This window comes from Seriola dumerili, unplaced genomic scaffold, assembly GCF_002260705.1.
Source record: "Seriola dumerili isolate Sdu_G_001 unplaced genomic scaffold, Sdu_1.0 BDQW01000321.1, whole genome shotgun sequence".
NCBI classification, from domain to species: Eukaryota; Metazoa; Chordata; class Actinopteri; order Carangiformes; family Carangidae; genus Seriola; species Seriola dumerili.
Genome location: NW_019174576.1, coordinates 1,472,046 through 1,494,072, shown reverse-complemented (window position 1 = coordinate 1,494,072; position 22,027 = coordinate 1,472,046). Strand labels below are relative to the sequence as shown.

At 40.6% G+C, this 22,027-nt stretch overlaps 1 protein-coding gene across 1 annotated transcript in view; it reads left to right on the top strand.

Annotated features, from left to right (window-relative positions):
* tgfbr3 (transforming growth factor beta receptor 3) overlaps positions 1–22,027 on the top strand; it is a 69,938-nt gene that overhangs the window by 22,843 nt on the left and 25,068 nt on the right. Inside the window, exons 4-5 of the mRNA XM_022759223.1 lie at positions 12,747–12,884; positions 20,598–20,781. Coding sequence (XP_022614944.1) covers positions 12,747–12,884; positions 20,598–20,781 — 322 coding nt within the window. The remainder of the gene's footprint in view (positions 1–12,746; positions 12,885–20,597; positions 20,782–22,027) is intronic.

Genomic DNA, 22,027 nt, shown 5'->3' with positions numbered 1-22,027 from the left:
AGTGATTGTTGCAGCTTTATTGAAATGTATTTATTAACAGCAAAATGTTATCATTTTATAATGCTGGAGACCTACATTGGAGAATCCACAAGCCAAACCTGATGGTCACTTGGGCTTTACCTTATCTAATGCATAACTTTCCAGAGGGTGAAAGAAGAAGAAAATGGTTGGTACTTTCCAACCATTTACTTGTTTTGTGCAGGTCTGTTTAGTGCACTCATTCAAACTGTCAGCACATTTCCTAATAGTGTTCCAAACGTTGTGTTGGTTTTTAAACCACTCCCTGTCCTCAGGTGTTATACAGCATGTCTCGTGGCATGACTCCCCAAAGTTCGTCATAGTTTGAAGATGAATCATGGGCCCACGGCCTTCGAAAATGCTGTGTCTGTACTTTAAACTGTCCCAAGTTCCCACCCCCCTCCATCACAGCAGTGAGAAAAGCTGCATGTATAGACTTGCCAATGCAATTTTGCTGCTGATGTATGCTCAAACGTTTCCAAATACACAGAAACACAGTGGTGTGTGTGAGTGTGCTGCATCAGCAGGTAAAGAGAGAAATTACCCTCCGGTTTCAGTGGCTGTGCTTGTTCTGAAGCTTTACAACATGAACTCAAATGATCATTTCTGTGATCATAATAATGAAAATGTAATGATCTTTTTTGTAATCTGTCACGTTTAGTGTAATGTAGTAGTTGAAGCAGTTACAGGGCTTCTTATACATTTGAGATTTGTTGAGCTGAGCCGTAGGTTTCAGCATTGACATTGAGATGGATACATACTCTTCCCTGCTTTATAGTAACTAGCAAAGTTTACTTTATGAGTTATCACAAAGACAAATCCAGCTGACAATCTGTATTTATTTAATTGTAATGTGGTCTATGGTTGTGCACGCATACACTGCATGGGGAATAGCCAATCAGATTTCTTTCAAATACAAAGAAAAAAGTTAGTGGCTTGAAATGCACTTTATGCATCTAACTCTAAAAGGAAGACTTTTATCGTCTTCCTTTTAGAGTTAGATGCTTAACTTCTAAAAACAAAGAGTTGCTTGTGGAAATAAATTCTGCCAAAGATGATTTGTAATAAAAACAGGAACTCTTTCTCTTCAGTTTGATCCTCTGAAAATAAATAAATAAATACTTTTTTCTAGAAACAAAAATATGTCAGTGTTGTTGTGTTGTTGAGCTCCAATAGGAGGAAGGACAACACAGCATTGTCTGTTTGTCTGCCTGTCACAGAGATACAGTGTATAATGAGAGACTTGTTTTCCATTGGCTAGTTGGTTTACAGTTGGCCTAATGCTAAGTTGCTTTGAAAGTTGGTGTTTTTCTAAGTAAGATGTACTGTTCCTGGTGTAAACTTTGTATAATTTCCCCCAATATGTCAGTGATTTTGTCACATCAGAACACGGCTTTTAATGCATGGATTTGGGTGGTGTACGTATCACCACTTAAATCAAAACATATTCTCCTCTGAGTGTTTTGCTGTGTTTCATCTAACTGCAAATATAAGTAAGTAAGCAAGCAAAGTGTATTTGCATGGCACCTTTCACAGACACAAAATCAAAAAGTGCTTTACATCAATAAAAAAAGCAAAAAAGTTCCAAACACAGACAGAGAAATAGACCAATAAAAAGCAATAAAACGGAGCAGCTATTCAGACAAGCTAACCTAAATCCTGTTGGAATAAAAACGTTTTCAGCTGCTTCATAAAGATGTCACAGGAGTCTGGGGATTACAATGATAAGTTGAGAGCATTCCATAAATCGGGTGCAACAGCTTGAAAAGCACTGTCACCTCTGGTTTTATAGCAGGTACGAAGGACAGCCAGTAATTTTTCTTCAGCAGATCTGAGAGCCCCATTGGCCGTATAAGGGAGGAGGAGGTCAGCAATATACTGGGGTGTTTGACCAGGCAAGGCTCTAAATATTATGATTATGAAAATTATGATTTAACGCATATAGATATTCACAAAAAAACACATTCAAAACAAACCGAATTGGGTTTTGTTTGCACCTGCGGTCAGATAAGATAGCTGGTTGCATGCATTCAAACCCTCAGGTATTTCTCTGACCGCCTGTCTGACTGGCCTTTTATGAGACAGATGATTGAGTGCAAGGCAAAATGAAATGCAGGAAGGATCCTTCCTGTTATTAAAGGACACGGCAGAAAACCAAACAATCATAACCATATTTTAGTAGAAATGAAAGCTGTCCCAGCCCATGACACTGACTGGCTAAATCTTGTTTTTACTTGCTCTTGAGAGACCCCTCTGCTGATAGTGATGAACCAAATAATGGTTCATAGATACAGTAAACTGACAACGGCTGTAAAACTGATTTTTGTATGCTTTTGTTTGCTACTTTGTCCAAAGTAAATATTTTTCAGTCTTCTACAGAGTTTATTTATCAGGATTTAAAGCAGAGTGGTGCAACAATGAAGAAAAAGTTTGACTTTCTACTGACTTAGCTGCAGTTTTAGGAGCTTTATGCTTTTCCATTGTGTAACCGCTTTTTTGTTTGCACAACACGCAAAGAAAGTGAGTGGAGTGGAATTTTCTTTGTAAAATTTAGTATAGAATAATTTGCTCTGTAAATCTATAAATGGTCACTCATAGCATTACTGTTATGGATAGACCAATAAAACTTTTAGTTTGAGAGGCTGTAAAATCCATCTATTCTCATCAATTCATCTACTTTTTTCTGAACCATCACGTCCATTGTCAAGTGAGGACTTATGCGGAGGAGGCAGCGATCCAGCTGTCCGTTCCCTTGCCTACAGCCTTGGCCGCAGAAGGTCACTCCAGCTCTGGCTGAGATTAGGTGGCCCTGCAGAAGCTCATTCTGTGAGTGGAGGATTCAGCTTGTGATTAGATAAGAACCCCTAAAGGACACTCACACACTCTCTCCACTCCTCGCGCTCCAGTCCTTGATGACTTTTTCACCTGAGACGTGGGCACAGATTGGCCTGTTCAGATACACGCGGCCTCTTCCTAAGTGCTTAGCCTTCACCAAGACTGCGTTGAAGTTGAAGGGCACACAGTGCGTCAAAGTGATAATCAAGTGGAAAAAGAAATAATTGCAGAAAAGGAACAGGCTCTTAAAATGTTTAACACTCTTGACAGATTTGGGCATAGATGCTCTCACCTAAAAGGACGTTAATGCTCTTCATTCTTTAACTTTGACCAATGGGAATCTTCAGCATGAAACCTGCTCCTTATTTATGGAGCATTTGAAAGCAAATAAAGTTAGCTGTAGTCAGTTTGGATTCACAACAGTTACAGTGGATTCTGATGGCAACTTGGTTTCATGGTGAAATTAATTATCAAAACTTCTCAGGCCATTCTTGCAGCATTATCCATTTCTCCTCTGCCTGTCTGAAAATTTATAGCTAAATAAAAAGGTTTTGTTTGCTGCCAATGCAGTTTTTGAGAAATCTTGTCAGTGAAAAAATGATCTTAGTGCCATAGATCATCTTAAATGAAGTTGCTTTAGGGAAATGGCGCTGATGACTGTAAATAATAATGGTGGGAGTAATATATTCAAACAGGAATCTTTCATTTTCAGTTGCAATTGAGGCCATTTTCTTAATTTTAGTGTTTTAATCCATTTGATCCTTTGATTTGGAAGCATGCAAATTGATTTCACTCTCAGTAATGGGTCTTTTCCCTTGTTTGCTCTGGCACATGTATCCTTTGTTTATTTTTTAAGTCAGCACAGAGGTGCCTGGTCAATCAGCGATTATGTAGATTTTCTCTGACTTTTCCTCACCTCTGCTGATGGGGAGGAAGTGGTGTCTGGGCCACAGAACAGACTGTATTTGGATGTTTTGAGCGATGGCCTGTAGTACAAGAGGTGCCTGTGGCTGAGCTTTGGCCGTCTGGGTTGAGGGGCTTCTGGAGAACACGATGTGCCCCAGTGACTGCTTACCAAGTGCCGGCAAGGAAAAGCTTTGACCCGGTAGGGGTATAAATCTGCTATTGCACATGGTGTTCATGGACTAATATGGATAAGGGGGGATCACATGGTCAATTTCAGACACAGTCATACACACGCAGGCACACACGGATCCCAGCAACTGCGATGTGTGAGGCCCACTTCACATCTCTTTCACGTCCATATGTGAAAGTCGCGGCTTGCAGTTTGTCCATATTTTCAGTAAAGACGTGAGAGCAATGAATCGTTTCCGGCCTGCACCAGTGAACCCATTCTGTTCGGGTATTAACCAAGGGGTATGAACTGTTATCCAAAGAAAGAAATGCACAGCTGGACCTGACTCAGAATACACAGTTTGGCTCCTGGCCAATCTCAACACCAAAGCTGAGTTATTAAGTGCAACAGAACACCTCAGTAGTGACTGTGCATAGTGCTTTGTCGGGGATATCCTCACATTTACAAGACTTGCAGCCACCTTAGAATAACAGGCCTGAAGGAGAAAATATGGTAATCATTCATTCAAGAAGCTGGAAGTACCCACAATAATATTTGGGTCGTATTCCAGTGATGTGTGGGCCATGTGTTTGTATCTGCTCAGATGAAGGTACAACATCGTCAGCTGAGCAGATATAGTGTCTGTGCTTGATTAAAAGTCGTCTAATGCTGTAAGATTGAAGCTAAAAGGAGCAAATGAATGAGTCAGATGTTTTCTTATTGTTCTTGATGTATCCATAATGAAAGTGTGATCTTTAGAGTCGTTTGTGTTTAATACAGGTGCTGCTGATTTAGATTAATGAGTAACAACAGCTGTGAGACGCTTGTATCAGCATGAAAGAATTAATGTGGAAATTGGTTCAGCCTAGTTTTGCGAGCGTTCCCTCACAGAAAGCAAATGACTAAAACCAAGTACAGCTGCCTAACAACTGTGCTCAAGTACACTATTAATTACTTGGTTAGAGTCCAGAATTTCCACCTGATTACATACTTATTGTTGTAGTAGCATGTAGTGATAAAATAAGAAATCCATATCATTGTAATTGTCATGATAGGTTCAGCCTCACTTCAGTGTTGCTGCTACAGTATACCTGCTGTTTCTCTATGCTGCGAAGAAAACACTTAATTTGGAGGAATTAAACGTAGATTGAAATTAAATTTGGCACTGACATTCATGTTCCCCCAGAACAACTTTGGTGATCTTTAACTTTTCGTCTAGCACCACCATCAAGGTAACATTCAGATTTGTCCAACACTTTGGTTTATGACCAGATACCTGCAAAACTAATGGTTTTCTCATCTGCATTATTATATTAAACAAGATGCAGTGGCAGACAAGCCAGTGCTGCATTGGTTCATTTAGGTGAAGAAGAATTTATTAATATTGCAGCAAACGACTGCACTCGTCAGTCATTTTGCGCGTATCCTGAAAAGACAACAGCCCCAGATAGTGTCCACTGAGCATAGCCAGACCACACTCAGGGAAATTTATGAGCTGGCTTTACATGGCTAGTTTGTGATTTCAAACTAACATGTTTTTTTTTTTTGGGGGGGGGGGGGGGGGGGGGGTTTATCATACTCTGGCTTTTTACTCAACATTTCTTTTAGACAGTGGGCTGTTTGTTTTATAGACTCCTAACTCTCCTTTTCCATAAATGACCAGTATGGACACTGGCTTGCCTGGACAAAAAGTTTTACTTCTAAAGTGTTATTCACATTTGTCTGAAATAAAGAGTGATGATTTCTTCAGCTTCAGTGGTCCTGATCAAAGTAACAGAAGCCTCTTTTTTCTCTCCCATGTGGGCCTCTATAAAGAGAGGCAGCCCAGATTGCAAAGGCAGTAACCTTGGATAAGTCTAGTAAAGTGACTATTGGTTGAGCTGCCAAGTCATAGTGAAGCCTGTAGTGCCAGGTTGAGGCTGTGTGTTTCAGAAGGTAGTGATTTCCTCCAATAATGGCAGAATAATTTCCACATTTTCTCAAAATTCAGTTATGCTGTGCAAAGAAGATCTAATCTTCTAAAATAAGAGAACAAATGAGAGTTACAGTCAGAGTGAGCTGTGCTGCAGACTAGACTACTGCTCATATTTCATTTAAACTTTAAACCGCTTGGGATTTTGAGGCAAAATATCTTTTCGTGGGTTCACTATTGACCTGAAGGTGTTGGTGTTTTGCCACTTAAGCTCTACCAAAACAATGACCTCATAATGGTGTTCTTTTCTGTTCCCCATGCTCTGGTTCGACGGTGTAGGTATCAAGTTTGAACATTTTTCCATATGTTCTCCCTCTCACATGCCAAAGTGGCCTTTTGCACCCTTCTAACAACCCACCACCACATCTGCGTTGACGCAGAACCTGGCATTATGGCAGACACCTTGTTCCTAAGTTTCTGCAAATTGTAGAGCAAAAATAAGAAACTCAAAAAAGGAAGCCTGTCTGAGCATACAGTTACAGGGTGATAGGGTGGAAAATAAACAAAAGGGGCCCGTGATCTTGAATCGGCCATCTTTCTCTAATCAGTTCTACCAAAGGCAAACATCAAACACAGCCACTGGCTCTGAATCAGGGTGAGGCACAGCAGAGGAGTGTTTTATCAGCTGGAATTTACAGATATCTTTGACTGTGTGAGTGACAAGCTGGAGGAGCTCAGCAGGCACAAACAGCTGGCGAGAGCTCGGTGTCAGATATGAGTTGAACTCGCACACAAGACAAACTGCACACACAAATTTTCACCTAGGAGTTCTCCTGAGGTGCATTTTATAATGAAGATAGAGGGATGTAAGGCTTACCCCCGCTTAAAGATGAGCTGAAATTCAACTGAAAGGAAGTAGGAAGTGTTCATACTTTTCAAATTTTCAAAAAAGGGTGAAACTAGTTGTAGACATATTTGTGGGTGGAGGTTTCCCTTGACAGCTGCTGATTAAAATCTGAAAGCCCGCATTGGTAGGAGACTAGAGCGCTTGTATAGCCTACATACGTTGACAGAATCCTTTTCTTTTCCACTTTTGCAGGAAGCTGACATACTGCATTGTGAGTTATCAGTTGTTAGTGATTTAACAAATGTCTTTTTTCAACATTCAACATTTATGAGGACAGATTAAGTTTGTTAAGTTTGTATTCCACTCAGAAAGTGGAAGCTAGCATGCTAGGCTAACTAGTTTCACTTTCCAAGTGAAAGTCATCAACAGCTCCTGCATATTTAGTGTTGTCTTCATCCCACATTGGCATTAGAGCTAGCATGAGCTTTCTGTATTTCAGAAGTCTAGTTGTAGTGATGATAAATGAGAAGACTAATAGCAACGAGTCGTCTTTTAACCTCAGCATGCTGCATGTTACAACAGGAAGTAATGTCCTGAATCATGCGTAACACAGCGTATGCTGAAATTACAGATGAGACTTGGCAAGTTAGCAACAGCTAACAACAACGACCCCCTCACCCAAACTAGTCAATTGCCTGTGTGGTGTGGCTGTTGTAAATGCAAAGATATTACAACTAGAGGTGTTCCGATACCAATACTAGTATAAATGTTATAGTTTCACACCAAAATAAAATGTCAGTTTTCCCTTAAATCAATTCTTGTTCGCCGCTCTAGCCTACACCGGAAATTGCTGGATTTTTACACAGGATTTTTAATGACTCACAGTCAAATTAGATAGTAAAAGAAAGATTCTATGGATTCATGTATTGTTCATGTTTTATAAATGGTTTAACCTGAGCCATACCTGAGCTATCATTACCATATAACAGCAATCATATCACCATACAGGGTTAGTAGTATACAGCTGTTAAAAAAAAAAAAAAAAAGCAGTTGTATCAGATTGTTATTTAGTATTGGCTGATAAAAAAGTTCAGATATTGAATCAGTATCGGGAAACAAAAAAAGATATCGGAACATCTTTAATCACAACTTTTTTCAGTAACCATCCACACACACATTGCACCAAGAAAGTTACAGTAGTGATATCGTCCGTCTGAAGAAAATTTAGATTTCTCCTGCTCTGTAATTACAATTTTAACCAAATAAAAACATAAGTCAAAATAAAGACCAAGCAGGAGATGTGTACTATGGATTTTAATTTCAGTTTGTCTTCATCTAATCTAATCAGTGTAATCTGGGTCTGTCCACCTGACCCTCATTGCCGTGTTATTTTCTTTAGCATGTCCTGCCATTCTGCCATATCACTCAAAAGATTTCTATCCTGAGGTCCCATCTCACTTTGACATCTTTTTTTCGGGCTGTTTTCTTGCGGTACGGCATACGAGCTGAGTGCAGACTGATTACCATCGCAGGTTCAGGTAGCATCCCCATCCTGCTCAAATATGTGGGTGGCAATGATAAGAGCGTTCAACAGGTCTTGGTCCGCCTCCTCTCCGTCATTGAGCTCCTTTGCCCCAGCTCCCCTTCCCTCTGTACACTCTCAGTGATCCAGAAAGAACCAAGATCCAGACAGACAAGACACACGCACATACACACACATCAGATAACATAGTATGATTGCTCCCAGGCAGTGCGCCTTTCTCCTCTTGCAGCCATGACTTTGTAGTTCTTAGCCCCCAGCACTCTTTGTTTTCTACTTGCAGTTTGTCTGCACCCAGTTCAGTATGTGAAGTTTGTGTTTTTCTTATAATCTTGGATATTGACCTATCTTAACTCATACTTATTCTTATTTGTAACATGCAAACCAGTTCTGTTGTTATTCAGACACTGCATATGTTTATGTTTCATGACATGGAGTAGATTGTGATTTTTTTCTTGCTCAAGTTGATTATTATTTCCGGGGTGGGAGAGTGTGTTCCCAGATTAGTCTTACTTTTTGGCTAATTAAAGGATGTTTTGGGTTTTCTCTGAATCACCAGGGATCATCAGGCAGTTAATTAGCTCTGTCAATAAAGGAAACTCCCTTTTCCTGCAAGGACACTGAGCCGCGCTGATCCTGAGCTCTGACTGCAGGGTTACTGCTGGTTACATTGCTGGGCACCATATTTGTCTATGAAAGTATCACATTCCAGTGTTGATGCACACACTTGAAACTCAGTTGGCTTGAAATGTCATGAAATTGCGACTACACAATTACAGTGTCACAGGCATCAACTGGATCTGAAGCTAACCATGTGGCTTTGTTACACGATAAATGCTTGTGCGTGATTTATCTTTTCAGTTTGCTCCATGTTTGTTGTTGGAGGTGATTTACAGCTTAAAGTTGATGCTGTATTGTTTTGGGTTTTTTTTAACATTTCCATTGTTTACAAATGCTACCACCACTAATGGTATGCTCTGTGACAGGCCTTGCTTATCCTGCCCCAGCTGTCGTCCCTTGTGTGGAGTTTAATTTCAGTAATGTGATAGGTCTAGACAAGCCTCCATCCCTGGTTGCTGGCAAATGTGCCCCTTAACTGTAATGTACACTGGACCTCCAAATCCCTGTGCCAGCCTCCTGATAATCAATCAGGAGCGGCCTCCTGTCCCCAGCAGACCTCTCTCTCTAGGTACTTTGATGCCTGGTGTTTCTGCACCTCTTCTCTTCACACCCCCGGCTGTGTGACAAGGTCACTTGTTATGAGCACCGATCTTACCAAGCCTCATGACAGCAGCTCCGTGGGCAGAGATGCGCATCAGCTGCTGCTTGCTTACAGTCTGTAACCCAGAACTGATTTTGACTGGTGTTATCACAGTGAACCTTGAAAGTGACATTTACCACAGTTTTCCCTTTTTTCACCCTCAGTGCCTCTTGGCACTTCCTCTCCCTCCTCTTCCTCTCTGTTTATGCGTGTGTTTGCAGGTGACTCACGTCTTCTGGAAACGTTTCTGTCTGGGTTTAAAATTCCTCATCTTTTACAACTCTCTCCCTCACTCTCATTCTCCTTCTGCCTCCCTCTCCCATCTCTCAAAGCCAAGGCCTCAAAGCCAAGCCAGGTATGATTATATCTTGGTTGTTGTTATTCTCAGAGGAGCGATGCACACGCTTTTTCCAGAGTCTGGACTAAGGAAGGGGGGGGGGGGGGACTCAGTGAGTCTTTGAGTCTCTGATGTGTTTGTTTGGATCACCATCCAGTTTGCCTCATAGATAAGTGTTCAGTAATTTCTTCCATTTCTGTGTCTCTGAGGGAATTTTTAATGATTTTTGCAGCACTTTCATGGACCACATCTCTAAACACTCTCTTTTGTCTTGCTCCCCTCCAGGGCTTACATCTGTGGAGGTCTGATAATTAGGCTTTGATGCTTCATGTTCACTCAATGCTGTGCAATGTCTATGCTGTCAGTGTCTCTTGTTAAATGGTTTCATGCGGCATCGCAGTGACAAGTCTTTGAACGCAGAGTATCTGTCAGAATACACAGAATATAAAAATCACACTTTCATGGGTGGAATACAACATCTCTGGTGAGGGACTTGGCTCGGTGAAGTACAGACAATGTGTGTATCTCGCCTAATGAGAGTTAACGATATCAAGAGAATATCAAACAGTAATTTTTCTGTATTATTGTAATTGCAATCATAATTGTGATTATTGTCTGAAAAATAAATACCAGGTATGTATTTGTGTCAAACAGTACTTCTCTGTTTAGGTCTATTTAGTAGGAGCTTTTCATTGTATCACCATTTGACCTTCATCCGCTGATTAAGTTTGCCCAATTAGAAACATGAAGACTTCCAAAAAAAGGGGGAAGAAAATCTATACCAACTGAGTGTTACAAATCAGGGTAATCAAATAAAGCTGTGATGAGATCCAAGAGTCTACATAATCAAGAAACGTGAAACAAAGAAATCGTATTGGTATAAATGCCAGTCGGGTGACTGCTGTATTTTATCCCAAAGAAGGTCATTCGCCAAAATGTTGCTGTGGCATTAGTTGAAATAAATGTACACGGCGTTTCGGGTATGTGCCTTTTTCATCCATGTTGGCATAAAAGATGGGTTTGTTTTGAGTGTAACCAAATTCTTATCTTGTTTTCACATGAAAGAAATCTGATAAAAGCTTGCAGCTGCTTGTCGTTTATGTCCTTTGAGGACTCCTGAACTTTTATTAAACACAGTCAGTTTGACTGTAAATTTGACAAATTAAGCACATCACTGTAGTGGTAGACTTGACTTGGTTTATAATTTTGAGTGGCCACCTAATACTGACAAAATAATTATGACAAACTGCTGGTAAGTCACGTCTGACAATGTCACTAAAAGTTTGGATATTTGACTGAACTATTCTAACAGAAAAAAAATCACTAGGTGCACCTAACTCCATTTGCCATATGCTGGTGTCAGTAGCCAGCAAATTCAAACAGTTTGACCTCTTAATTGTTTGCTATGATACTATTCATGATTTGTGATAGAACTAATTTGAAAATAGCACTGTTTCAAATTTCAGCCCCACTCACAGCACATGAAAATATCAGTGCAGCAGGGAGACATATGGAAAATAATGATGGGATGAAAGAAGAGTGTTTTTCACTCTGTATTCAGTATTTAATCTGGTTCAGGACCCATAACAGACTGTTATATAAGTGGTTTATTTTTTTCCTTTAAACAAATCAGTCTAAAAGAGAACAGAACTGTTTGTAAATATGATTTGTAGTGACCAAAATAAAGAGCATATGATTGTAGCAGAAAAGCACTGTACCACAAAATAGTTTTTTTTTATTGTATACACACCATAACCACATCCAACAAGTTACTGGTATGAATGTTCTCTACAGTTTTTCATGGTTCTAACTCATTCAAACACTCCTAATATTAAACTCTCAACTATTTTTTTACAATCTCCATCAATGTAATTATAGATTATTTGTTCCATTATTAGCTGCTATGAGGCTCAAAGGCCGCATTCATTGTTAAAAGCAACAGCCAATGTTTTTTGCGAGGCATGACCGATTAAGTTACTGTGGGGATTGTTTTATCATATAATGTGAATCCTTGTGGGTTGAATTAGTGATTTACAGGCTTTTACTGCTGACACACAGAATTGGACTAATGTGATTAGTCTGGGAATACAGAGGGAAAGAAGTTTAAAGAGGAGTGTCAGTTCTTAATGGTGCTTGTGAGAACAACTGAGGGTTTTTAACAACAACAAGTAAGTACTGCTGATGATGATGTTTACCAACTATAAAGAAATATTTTAAGAATTAAAGGAAGATGATGGAAAGCCAGATCCCTGCCTGAGACGTGTTAAGGTTGAGTGAATGCTCAGACCCTGAACCACCTGACTAGATTTGGTCCAAGTGATCCAGACAAGTGTGATGCTGAAAACAAAAAAAAAACAACAGTTCAGGTCCCAAAACATCAAGTTTGTTTTCCCCGCGCCTCACCAACAGACTGTGAAAATCTGTTTTAATGGCAGTCTGAGCACCAAAGGCATAGTTGCATGCTGTAGAGATGGTAACAGAGACCCACCACTCGCAATTTTTTTTTTTTTCCTCTGTTAACAAAGACTCCACTGTGTGAAAGTTCAGATCCCGCTGAGGCTACATATCAGAGCTAAGCAAGTGCCTTTTAGGGAGAACACAGCATGCCGTCTTTGTGAGTTTATCAGCAAAGTGAGTACATAAACAACCACAAAGCCTGATAAAAAAAGAACAATCTACAACGTGATAGTGCTGCAATTACACCAGGATGGCAACTGTGTAACGCTTGATATTTTTGATTATATTTAAGTAAACATGAGAAAATCAAAGCTTTAACATATGTACCATGTGTGAATGGGATCATGTGATGTACTGTGACTGATCTTGCAGTGATTTTTCTATGTTTATGTCCTTATCTCTCAGTATACTCATAATGCTATACCAATGTGCTGTTCCTTTATGTGTCTTTTGTGCCTTACCAGGTTGAGTTGCATCTGAAGCCCATCCAGTCTCTGCTGCGCCACCAGAAGCCCCTGGTCTTTGTGCTTAACTCCCCCCAACCACTGATCTGGGAGATCAAGACAGAGAACCTGGCCCTGGGCATCAAACGTACCTTTCATGTGAGTCCAGCATCACTAAAAGCCTTTAAGTCCTACTTCCCTAAAACTGTGTATTCATTTCCTCACAGGCTAAGCTGTATTCCCATTTCAGTAGCCATCTACTCTCAGTAAAATACTTCAAGTGATGTAAATCTGTGAAGGAGTCCTTTCCACACTCCAAAACAAGTTTCCCATGATAAAAGTTGGATCCGCACAGTCATTGTGGCTAGGTATTGGTCTCTTTATGTTCATATATAATGTTTCATCTGCTAAACTGTGAACTCTTCTCAGAAATGGATTAGATGTAGACTTTAGGGCAGTACGAGTTTGATTCATATGAATATTCTTTCATTCATATCAAAGAATTTGATACCTGTATCGCTCCCTCACATCATGGTGTAGAGTGTGTTTATCTGAAAAGGTGAAATGTGCTTTGTCAGCTTTATTCTCACTCTGCAACCACAGGCCCATATCCCCACCGCCTCCCGCCCTCCTCTAAACAGTCCTGTTGATAGCTTGGCAGCTGTTCAAATCATTCAGAGCGTATCCGCGTACCACGAAAACCCTAACAACGGGGAGTGTGTGGTAACAAACACTAAACCACTAAAACTCTGCTGAGGAGGGAGTTGATCTATCCTATCGCCCGCTGATAATATGCTGAAATCCTCAAAACTGTAGATTGTCAACTGGTTTGTAAATAATTTGGATCTTGCAGAGGAAGAAGTTGACCCAAATTTCAGCAGGACACTCATTCAAAAAAGAAGTGTTCATCACTGTGGCTGGCTCCATCACTGAGCCTACGTAAGTTTTTGCTGAATAGTGGCCGCTGTGGCCACCAGTGGTTATTACAGGACAACAGCTCATGGAATTTGCCTTCATTTCCCAAGATTCTTTTGAGGTGGTTGCTTTAAAGACCTTTTCATGTTATTTGTGTGATATGCTGAAATGTAGTGTAAGGGGATCAGAGTTAAAGAATAGTCAGCAACCTGACTGTTTAAGGTTAGTTACACAGCATCTATTTAAAGGAGCTATTTGTAAGTTCTACTAGTGCTGCAAAGCCAACATTAGCATTCACGGTTTTTTACTTACCAGTCTTGAAGAAACGTTGCAAGTTCAACATCAAACTTCATTCCTTTACTCGCCAACAGCTGTCTCCAGCGGTTGAAAGCAGCTCCAGTGTTCACTTGTGTCTCTATCACATCTTTTCTTCTACTGAATTTAGCATGCTAACCGGCTAGCCCCAGCCTGTCTTGCCACTTTTTGATAGTGACTCACTGGAGCCTCCAATCTGCCCTGATGAAGTAGTGCTGCTCAGAGGGCGTATTATAACCTCCTGTCTTGTAAACGCAATGATGCCCGAAGCTCTTCTCAAGCGACAATCGCCACTACTGGCTCCCAGCAAGAAACCACGTTCAGTGGTAGAAAAAACTTACAAATAGCCCTTTTGATGTCTGCCAAGATTAGCAAACATTACTACCAACATTATTATTGTAAAGGACAAAATTTCTGAATGTTTTCAATTGATGAATGGTGTGTTTTATTGTCCATGACTTTTCATTTTTTTTCAAAAAGTTACTTCCACACTTGCTTTTAACTCATCATATCCAAATAGCTTAATGGAGGGTTGTATTAGTACCAGCTTGCATGAGGGGGAGGAAGAGAAGAAGTTTTGGTGAGGGGTATCTCAGTGTAGTTGGAGCCAGGTCCCCTGGAGAGCCAGCCATATTTAGTAAAGGTGCCAGGGGGCCTCGCTGGGAAACTTAATAAAAAATGTAAAAATGGATTTCTTCAGTGCCCTCGTTCAAAGCTTGTGTATCACATGAGAAAACCATTGCAAAATGAGACCCAGAAGCATCAGCTGTGGCTTAACTATACTATATTGCTATGAAAACTTACGTCTTTGCCTTTATATGCTCTGAAGGCTTTTCAATGTCTTTGGCTTCCTAGAAGTAATCATTTTCAGTTCTATGTTAACACCACAGAAATCTGCAAGAATGCAGTATCAGGTACACAAATCATTTCCATATGTGGTCAAGTGTTTTCTTGCTTACTTCTCACGCGCAAAACATCCTGCCGTGAAAGCCAATGTGACACAGAGAGGAATATATATTTATTGCAAAACCCTTGCATTATGCACAGTCTCATCTACACACACACACACACACACACACATACACATACGCACTCAAATTATATAAAGAGCTGTGTATTCCAGCCCCTTTGACCTTCAGAACAGAGTATTAATATGTCTCTTCTGGACCTTATGGTGAACTGGAGCGAACCAAAAATCTTTCTATAATTTTCTTGTGCGTGAGCAGGATGATAGCTTTCAGAGAAATGCACAACAGATGAAGCCTGTATGCCAAACACTCTTTTAATTATTATTTCCCGTAATGGAACTGTTCTCATGTTTATGGAGATGGATGCGCATGTGGCCGGCTTGTATTTTCCTAAGCTGTGATAATGTGTGGCCAGTGAGATGGTCGTCTCTGTGGAGACCAGCAGGTCAGCATCACAGTAAACGTCTCCCCTTGTCAGCGATTGCAGACAGAAAGCAGCTGACAACCATCATTAAAACTTATATAGAGCTGTTGCTGTGCGTCTAATGATGTCGGACATCAGTGCTTTTACAGAGTAAGAAGATATCACTTCGTCTTAATCTCAAATGAAAAAAACGTTGCTCTGAATTTAAATGATAAGATGCATGTCTGTATTAGAGGAATGTCTGTCTTTAGATTAATTTACAGTAGCTACAGATGCTCAGCTATTCGTCTGACTCCATATAAAAAAAACTTATCTTTTTGGAGACAAAACTGAGGTATTAGATTTCTCTGTTCATCCTGCGGTTTTTCAAGTGTGGCGAGGAGAGATAAAGGGAATCTTAACAGTGAAGAAGGAGGCCCCTGCAGTCATACAAAGCTGCGTTAATGGCTTTGACTGACTGCAGGGGCCCCTGCTGAATTAGGTGTTAAGTATTTTTGTGTTTGAGTGACAGCACTGAGCCTTCTGGCAGTTCAAGCTCTTGGTATCTTATCCACCAGCCTGACTGCACATAGCGGTAACTCAGAGGATTCCCAGACGCTGCTCCTCTTCTCAAGTTCTCTCCACGGTGACACGACACTTAACATGCCACAAAACTCAAACACCACGCGGCATCCTGCGGGAAGAACAATTGCCAGACTTTTTTTTGTTAACGGTTAAGATTCCCTCTTTTCATAAAACTTGAATAAATTGCAAATGAACATTTGCTAAGTACCGCCCCCCTCAGTTACTGTTGTTATGCTGGTAAAGCTCTCTATTCTCACACGGCACATAACGCATGTGAGAATCTTTTCATTTTCAAAACAATTGATCCTGCAGCACAATACACGTATCTTTTTTTACGTACTGTGTAACCCCACTGAGTAATGTCGATGATGTGCCCCTTTTGCAATAGAAGTAATGCTCCATTATTACTTTAGATAGGATGCTAGTTAGCTGGACATGCGAACAATTGAAGCTTATTTTAGTCAGTAAACACACCTTTTAAGGCATTCCTTGCACACTCTTGCTTTTCCGGTTTTTGAAAGGGTAACAAAAAGGTCACCACCCTCCCAAACCTAAAGTGCTGAGTATCGTTGTTGCTACAGCCCCGTGTGCACCGCTCCAACATGTGGTGTAATCTAAAAACTAAACTCGGCAGGCCTGCCGTACCTACTTAGGGTTGCTGTGCTTTGATTGGATAATCGTTTTTGGGAGGAGTTTAGCAAATAGTCAATTAAATTAAAAACTTGCATCGGCCACAGAAGTGTGCATGTATCATCACCACAGATGCAAAGAAGTCTGTGTGTTAGGGACCTTGCCAATTCCTGCACGTTTTCATCGGTAGCTCTCAGGTGGAGATGAGATGTTGCTGTGGTGAGGGTGTAGAGTAACAGAGTCAAGAGTAACTGGTTTTGGGCTTAACACTTCACAACAGAAACCCACTGCCAGACCTCCCTCACTCTGCCTTTCCACTGGAGAGGCTGTTTCCAGGGGCTAATTGGACTCTGAGTCAGGCCTGCCAGTCCTTGTTTCCTGGTCCCAGTGCTCTGGGCTCCGCGGACACAGATGGGCTGCCTGGAAAAGCTTCAGAGACGTTGAGCACACTGTTGCTGTTGGCCACTGGACCTGGTTGGCTTTTAAAATGCCAGACTTTTGTTGTAAAACATGTTCTCTGCAGTACTCCTTGTCAATCAGCAGCAGGCAGGAATCATCAGGGGTCTAAAATGATATGAAATATGAACATTGAAATCAGGCCAAATTTTATTTTACCAAGGGACACAAGCATTCAAAGTGAGACACATGTGCAGTGTGTGCTGTGTTGACTTTGTGGCCAAATGTATATATTTCTTTTGGGGGTTTGGGGGAGGAGGGTTGCATTGCATCTCTGCTTGAAAGGCTTGATCTGGACCAAATGTTTTATGACTCTTGATGGAACAACACTGTAAAGTTTTGCTGTTGGCTTGAGTTGCCTATTGTTTGTTTGCCAAGTGTTGCCTTTTCACTCCTGCATTACTTTCATTAGTTGAAGGCTTATAGTATGAGCTCTTTTACTCTCACACACACACGAGCACTCTCCTCAGTGTAATTGTTCATGGAAACCATGGGTAGCCACGATTGGTTTTTATTTGGAGACAGGAATGGCAGAGGAACGCTCCAGAGTGGCGCTAAGACATATGGTATTGTTTTCTCCACAACAGAGCCTGCCAGTTCACAGGAACACATGCACATCTGCAGCGAAGCAGCGTGATTAGCTCCCTCTATCTCATCAAGAGAGAGAAGATCAAATCAGCCACCAAAGCATTTATCACATTAATATCACCAGAGAGCTATTGCATGCTCATATCATCTATCAACCCTGTCTGCACTTTCCGTCACCCTCCTCTGTTTGCAACACCTCTTAATTTCCAAACAGCCATTTGTGATTTCCCCGGCTGAGGGTGTTGCCCTGTGAGAATGCAGTGGAGGATTACAGCTCTATGATAATTGATCTCAAACATTTGGCATGCATTTTCCTTTTTACCTCACATATGGCCATAATATGTTAATGCTTACAGGCAGAAAGGGCGAAGAATATACTGTTATAATATACTGGACCGATACTCAGTACCAGCAGATGTTCCTTTATCAAAACAGATGATGGAGAAAAGTGTTATCTTACAATTTAAAAGTGCAGTAGAAAAGCACTTTAAACATGTATGACACACATTTTATATCATTTAAAATACAACAGTTGCTGAAGCAGCATGCCTGCCTGCAAATACCATTACAAACATGACATACATGAGTTTCTACCATTACAAACATGAAAGCATGAGTTTCAGTTCCCATGGTAGCGTATCCAGCTAACTCCTCCTCTACATTCTTTGTTTGATCTCAGCTGCCAAGTCTGAGAAATTCCTCTCAAGTCAAGGTAATATCCAGTTTTCATGTATTTCAACTTCCGAACACATTACAAGGTCCATCAAGACAGTTTCTGGCAATAACGGCAATGGATTGTTTAATAAGAGATGAGCTATATTTTCATATAGTAAGGCTATGCTTTACTTGGCAGGAGGCTGCTGCTTGCAGCTCGGGAACACTACATAGACACGAGAGCTTCGCTGCATCACTGATTGGTCTCAACATGTATCCAACATAAAGATCTTATAGATGTTTTTCTAGAAATTGCTAATATGAGAATAAACAAAATAGATTAATTGGAGCATGCTGTGCTCTAGTTTAACTTCAAATCAAACAGATTTTTATGATTGCAACAGTTTTCTTCAAATGTAATACAGCTTTTTTCTCTTTTTTTTTTTGCTTTATGTGAATGCATTAGCAACAAAAGTAACAGTACTGAGTGACAGCTTATGTAAATAGTATGCAGTATAATATGTTTATATTTATATATTCTATTTAAGACCATGACTGAAATTGCTCTTTGCTTTCCAGCACTTTAAGTCATTTGGTCCATCAACTGGGCATGCAGAGGGGGGAGCGAGAGAGGAAGAAGGAGAGGGAGAGTTTGTTAAGGCCCAGAATGGGTCCCTCACTTCCCCATTTCAAATTCCTGAGGTTTCAGAGCTCTGGAAGGCCTGGAGCTAATTTGGCTTTCAGGCTTTCCCCTCTAATTCTTTGCGACTAATTACAGTCGTATTCCCGCAATTAAACTGATAAACTCTGCTGAACTTGGCAGGGTAAACGAAGAAACCCCGGCCCCTCCTCGCCGGCTCAGGGCACCACTTCTCTCCTCTTTGCCATCTTTCTCCGTGCTCCTACTCATCATGGTAAACGCACTAAAAATAAAAATCAACATGAATTCTTCGATAGAGTCTGTCTCCTCAGCCTCAGTATTTATCGCCGCTGGTGACAATGCCAGGAACACCGAGAGGAGCGTCCAGAGGTCAGACAGATGTTGCACATGAAGGGATTTGAATAGTTATGTCTGAAATACCTAAACACCCCAGAGGGATGTTATTCTATTATCATTAAAGCATGATTGCAATTTAGGGATAACTTCATAACATCATCACGAACAAGTGGCCGTTCGTATTCCTCTTGGATTAAAATGGATTTAATATTTGAATTGGGCCTGCCAGCAGTGTCTCAGCTCACGCATACAGATAGGATACCTTGGGAGAAAGAAAACAAGCATGGAAATAAAATGAGGTAGGCTGTCTAGACCGAGTGCTTGGACTCATTTGGTTGTTCGGTAGGTTTTCAGCACATGTGAATGTTTATCTCTCTGAAATGAAGCATATGGGCTGAGCTCCATTAAGTGCCAAAGGGGTGGTCCCTCCTAAATACAGTTTTCTCTGTCAAACTCAAATCAGCACGTCTTTGCCCGCCATATAGTTGAGACTTCTCCCTGATTTTTGTGTTTTTTTTGTGACTGTTTATAGAATTTACAGCTGGATCCACAACATTAACAACCGATAGTATCACTGTAGTACCTAGCGAGCCTAAAGAATTAGGGTTAGGGCAGTAAAAAGGTATTCAGTAAGTTAATGTCCTCTGGAAAAAGTCTGAATGTCTTCATAATATGTTTTTATAAAAGTGGCTTAACCACCAGGAGCACCAGCATGTGGCTTCACCATGTTTGTGTAAGTGACCACCTACTGTCCTGCTGTCTTTGTCAAGTGTTTTTTGCGTCTTCTGCATCAGCCCTCGTGGCCATGTTGAAGCATACACATTTGTGATGACGCACTGCAACGCAACACGCTGTATAAACACTGGAAACCAGACACCTTATTGTGTAGGGGAACATGTGTAAAAATACGCTGAGCATATTTGTAGAAGCTTTGAAATAACGGTTGGGATGGAGTGTGAAGGATAGGTTTTTACCAATGTTTAGAGAGCAGGTTTAATTTTGGAAAGGCTGAGCTCTTCTTTTCAGTCTGCCTGCAGGTTCTTCATTTTACATTGTGTAAAGCAAGGATGAGTGTAGTGGAGATGACTTTTATGTGCATATAGTTCTGGTAGAAATAGACACTCTTGAAAAGTTGCACTCAAAATATTTGATCTTTCTTTCTGTGAAGGCAGACTACTATTCTTCCCTCTCTAATATTTTTTTTTCCTTTAGCAGATAACTGAAGTTGAATAGACAGAAGAAAACATTCAGTTATCCCTTCTGCAGTTCAGCGTTCACTATCACATTGCAAAGAACTGAGATAAGAGCTTATCACAGCTTCCCTTTGTCCTCTAACACTCCTGCCTTTTCTCCTCCTCCAGGTATCAGAGGGCTCAGAGGTCCACTTTCAGCCGGGAAACTTCTCCCTTTCCTGCCAGATCCAGAAGGAGACCTTTCCCCACGGCAATGAGCACCTCCTCAGCTGGGCCCAGAAGAAGTACAGGGCAGTCACCTCTTTCTCTGAGCTCAGGATGACTCAAGACATCTACATCAAAGTCGGAGAAGGTATGTGCTAGAGCCCCAAAATTCCCAAACATAGCTCTAGGCCCCAAGGCACACCTCCCCATTCCCCTTCAGCTCCCACAACTTTACTTAGCTTTTGTGTTTGAGCCCTGGCTAGAGGTTTACATGCACTACTCTGGTGAAAGAATTTCCTTCCCTCAACAGGCATTTAGCCTTTCACACTATTGAACAGGCTATCTGTGGTAATTCTGAGTTGTGGCTGCTTATGGCCTTAAGAATAAAGAAAGTGCACTGATCATGTATTTGACTGAATTACAATAAATTTAAGGTTGTTTCACTCAGTACACAGTGATTACATATTTTTGATGTAGAAACAAATTCTCTGTTTTTGGCCTCATGATCTCTTTATTAGAGCTGAAACAATTAGTTAATTCATTGTGGATTTGTCATGAATACGACAGAAGAGCAACTGTCCGTCTCTTTACAGTGCAGCCAAACAAACACTTCTTTCAATAAAGACATTCAATAATTGTCCTACTTCCATCATGCCATGAGCAACAGTAATCTGATGACTCTGTCTTGATGTATAGAAGCTTTTTGGGGGCAAATAAATTGCATTTCCTGTCACTGCTTTTGCATGAAAAACCATCCTGGGTTTCACCATTTGCACAACAATAGGAAATGTTAGGTTTGTATTAGCAATCACTTAAGGCAGCTCTGATGCAGCTGTAGGAGAGTGAAACAGTGAGGTAGGATTACTGACAGTAAACTACAGCATAGAAAGGTAGTAACAGAAAATAAATACACTGAATGGCCATTTAAAAAAAAATCTGAGTATAAATGGCAACAAAAACTGGGTTTGATTTCATGAAAACCATAAAGTGAAACTTAAATACTTTGGAAAGAGGAGATTTAGACACCAACAGTATCTTACAAGTGGATTAAAATCCTGAGAAACATCCATCATTTGTTTCTTTGCAAAGTCATTGTTACTCATTTAGTTTCTGAATTGGTTTTGTAAATTGTAATAATGAAATAACAACAACAGCATGTTTTCCTGTGGAGGGAATACATAGTAAGTTGACCAGATGTCAGTGGGGAAAAAAAAAGCTGAGCTAAGCAGGAGATAAATCATGCCTTTCCAGTTTTTCCAGTGATAAGGAAGGATGAGCAGTCTGCTGTGAAGAATCACCAGGGTGATTCTCAGGAGAGGCTATGATTGATCTTCACGTATGTTCGAGTCTTGGACTTCTCAAATCTTTATTCTCCACTGGCTGGTCCACACAGT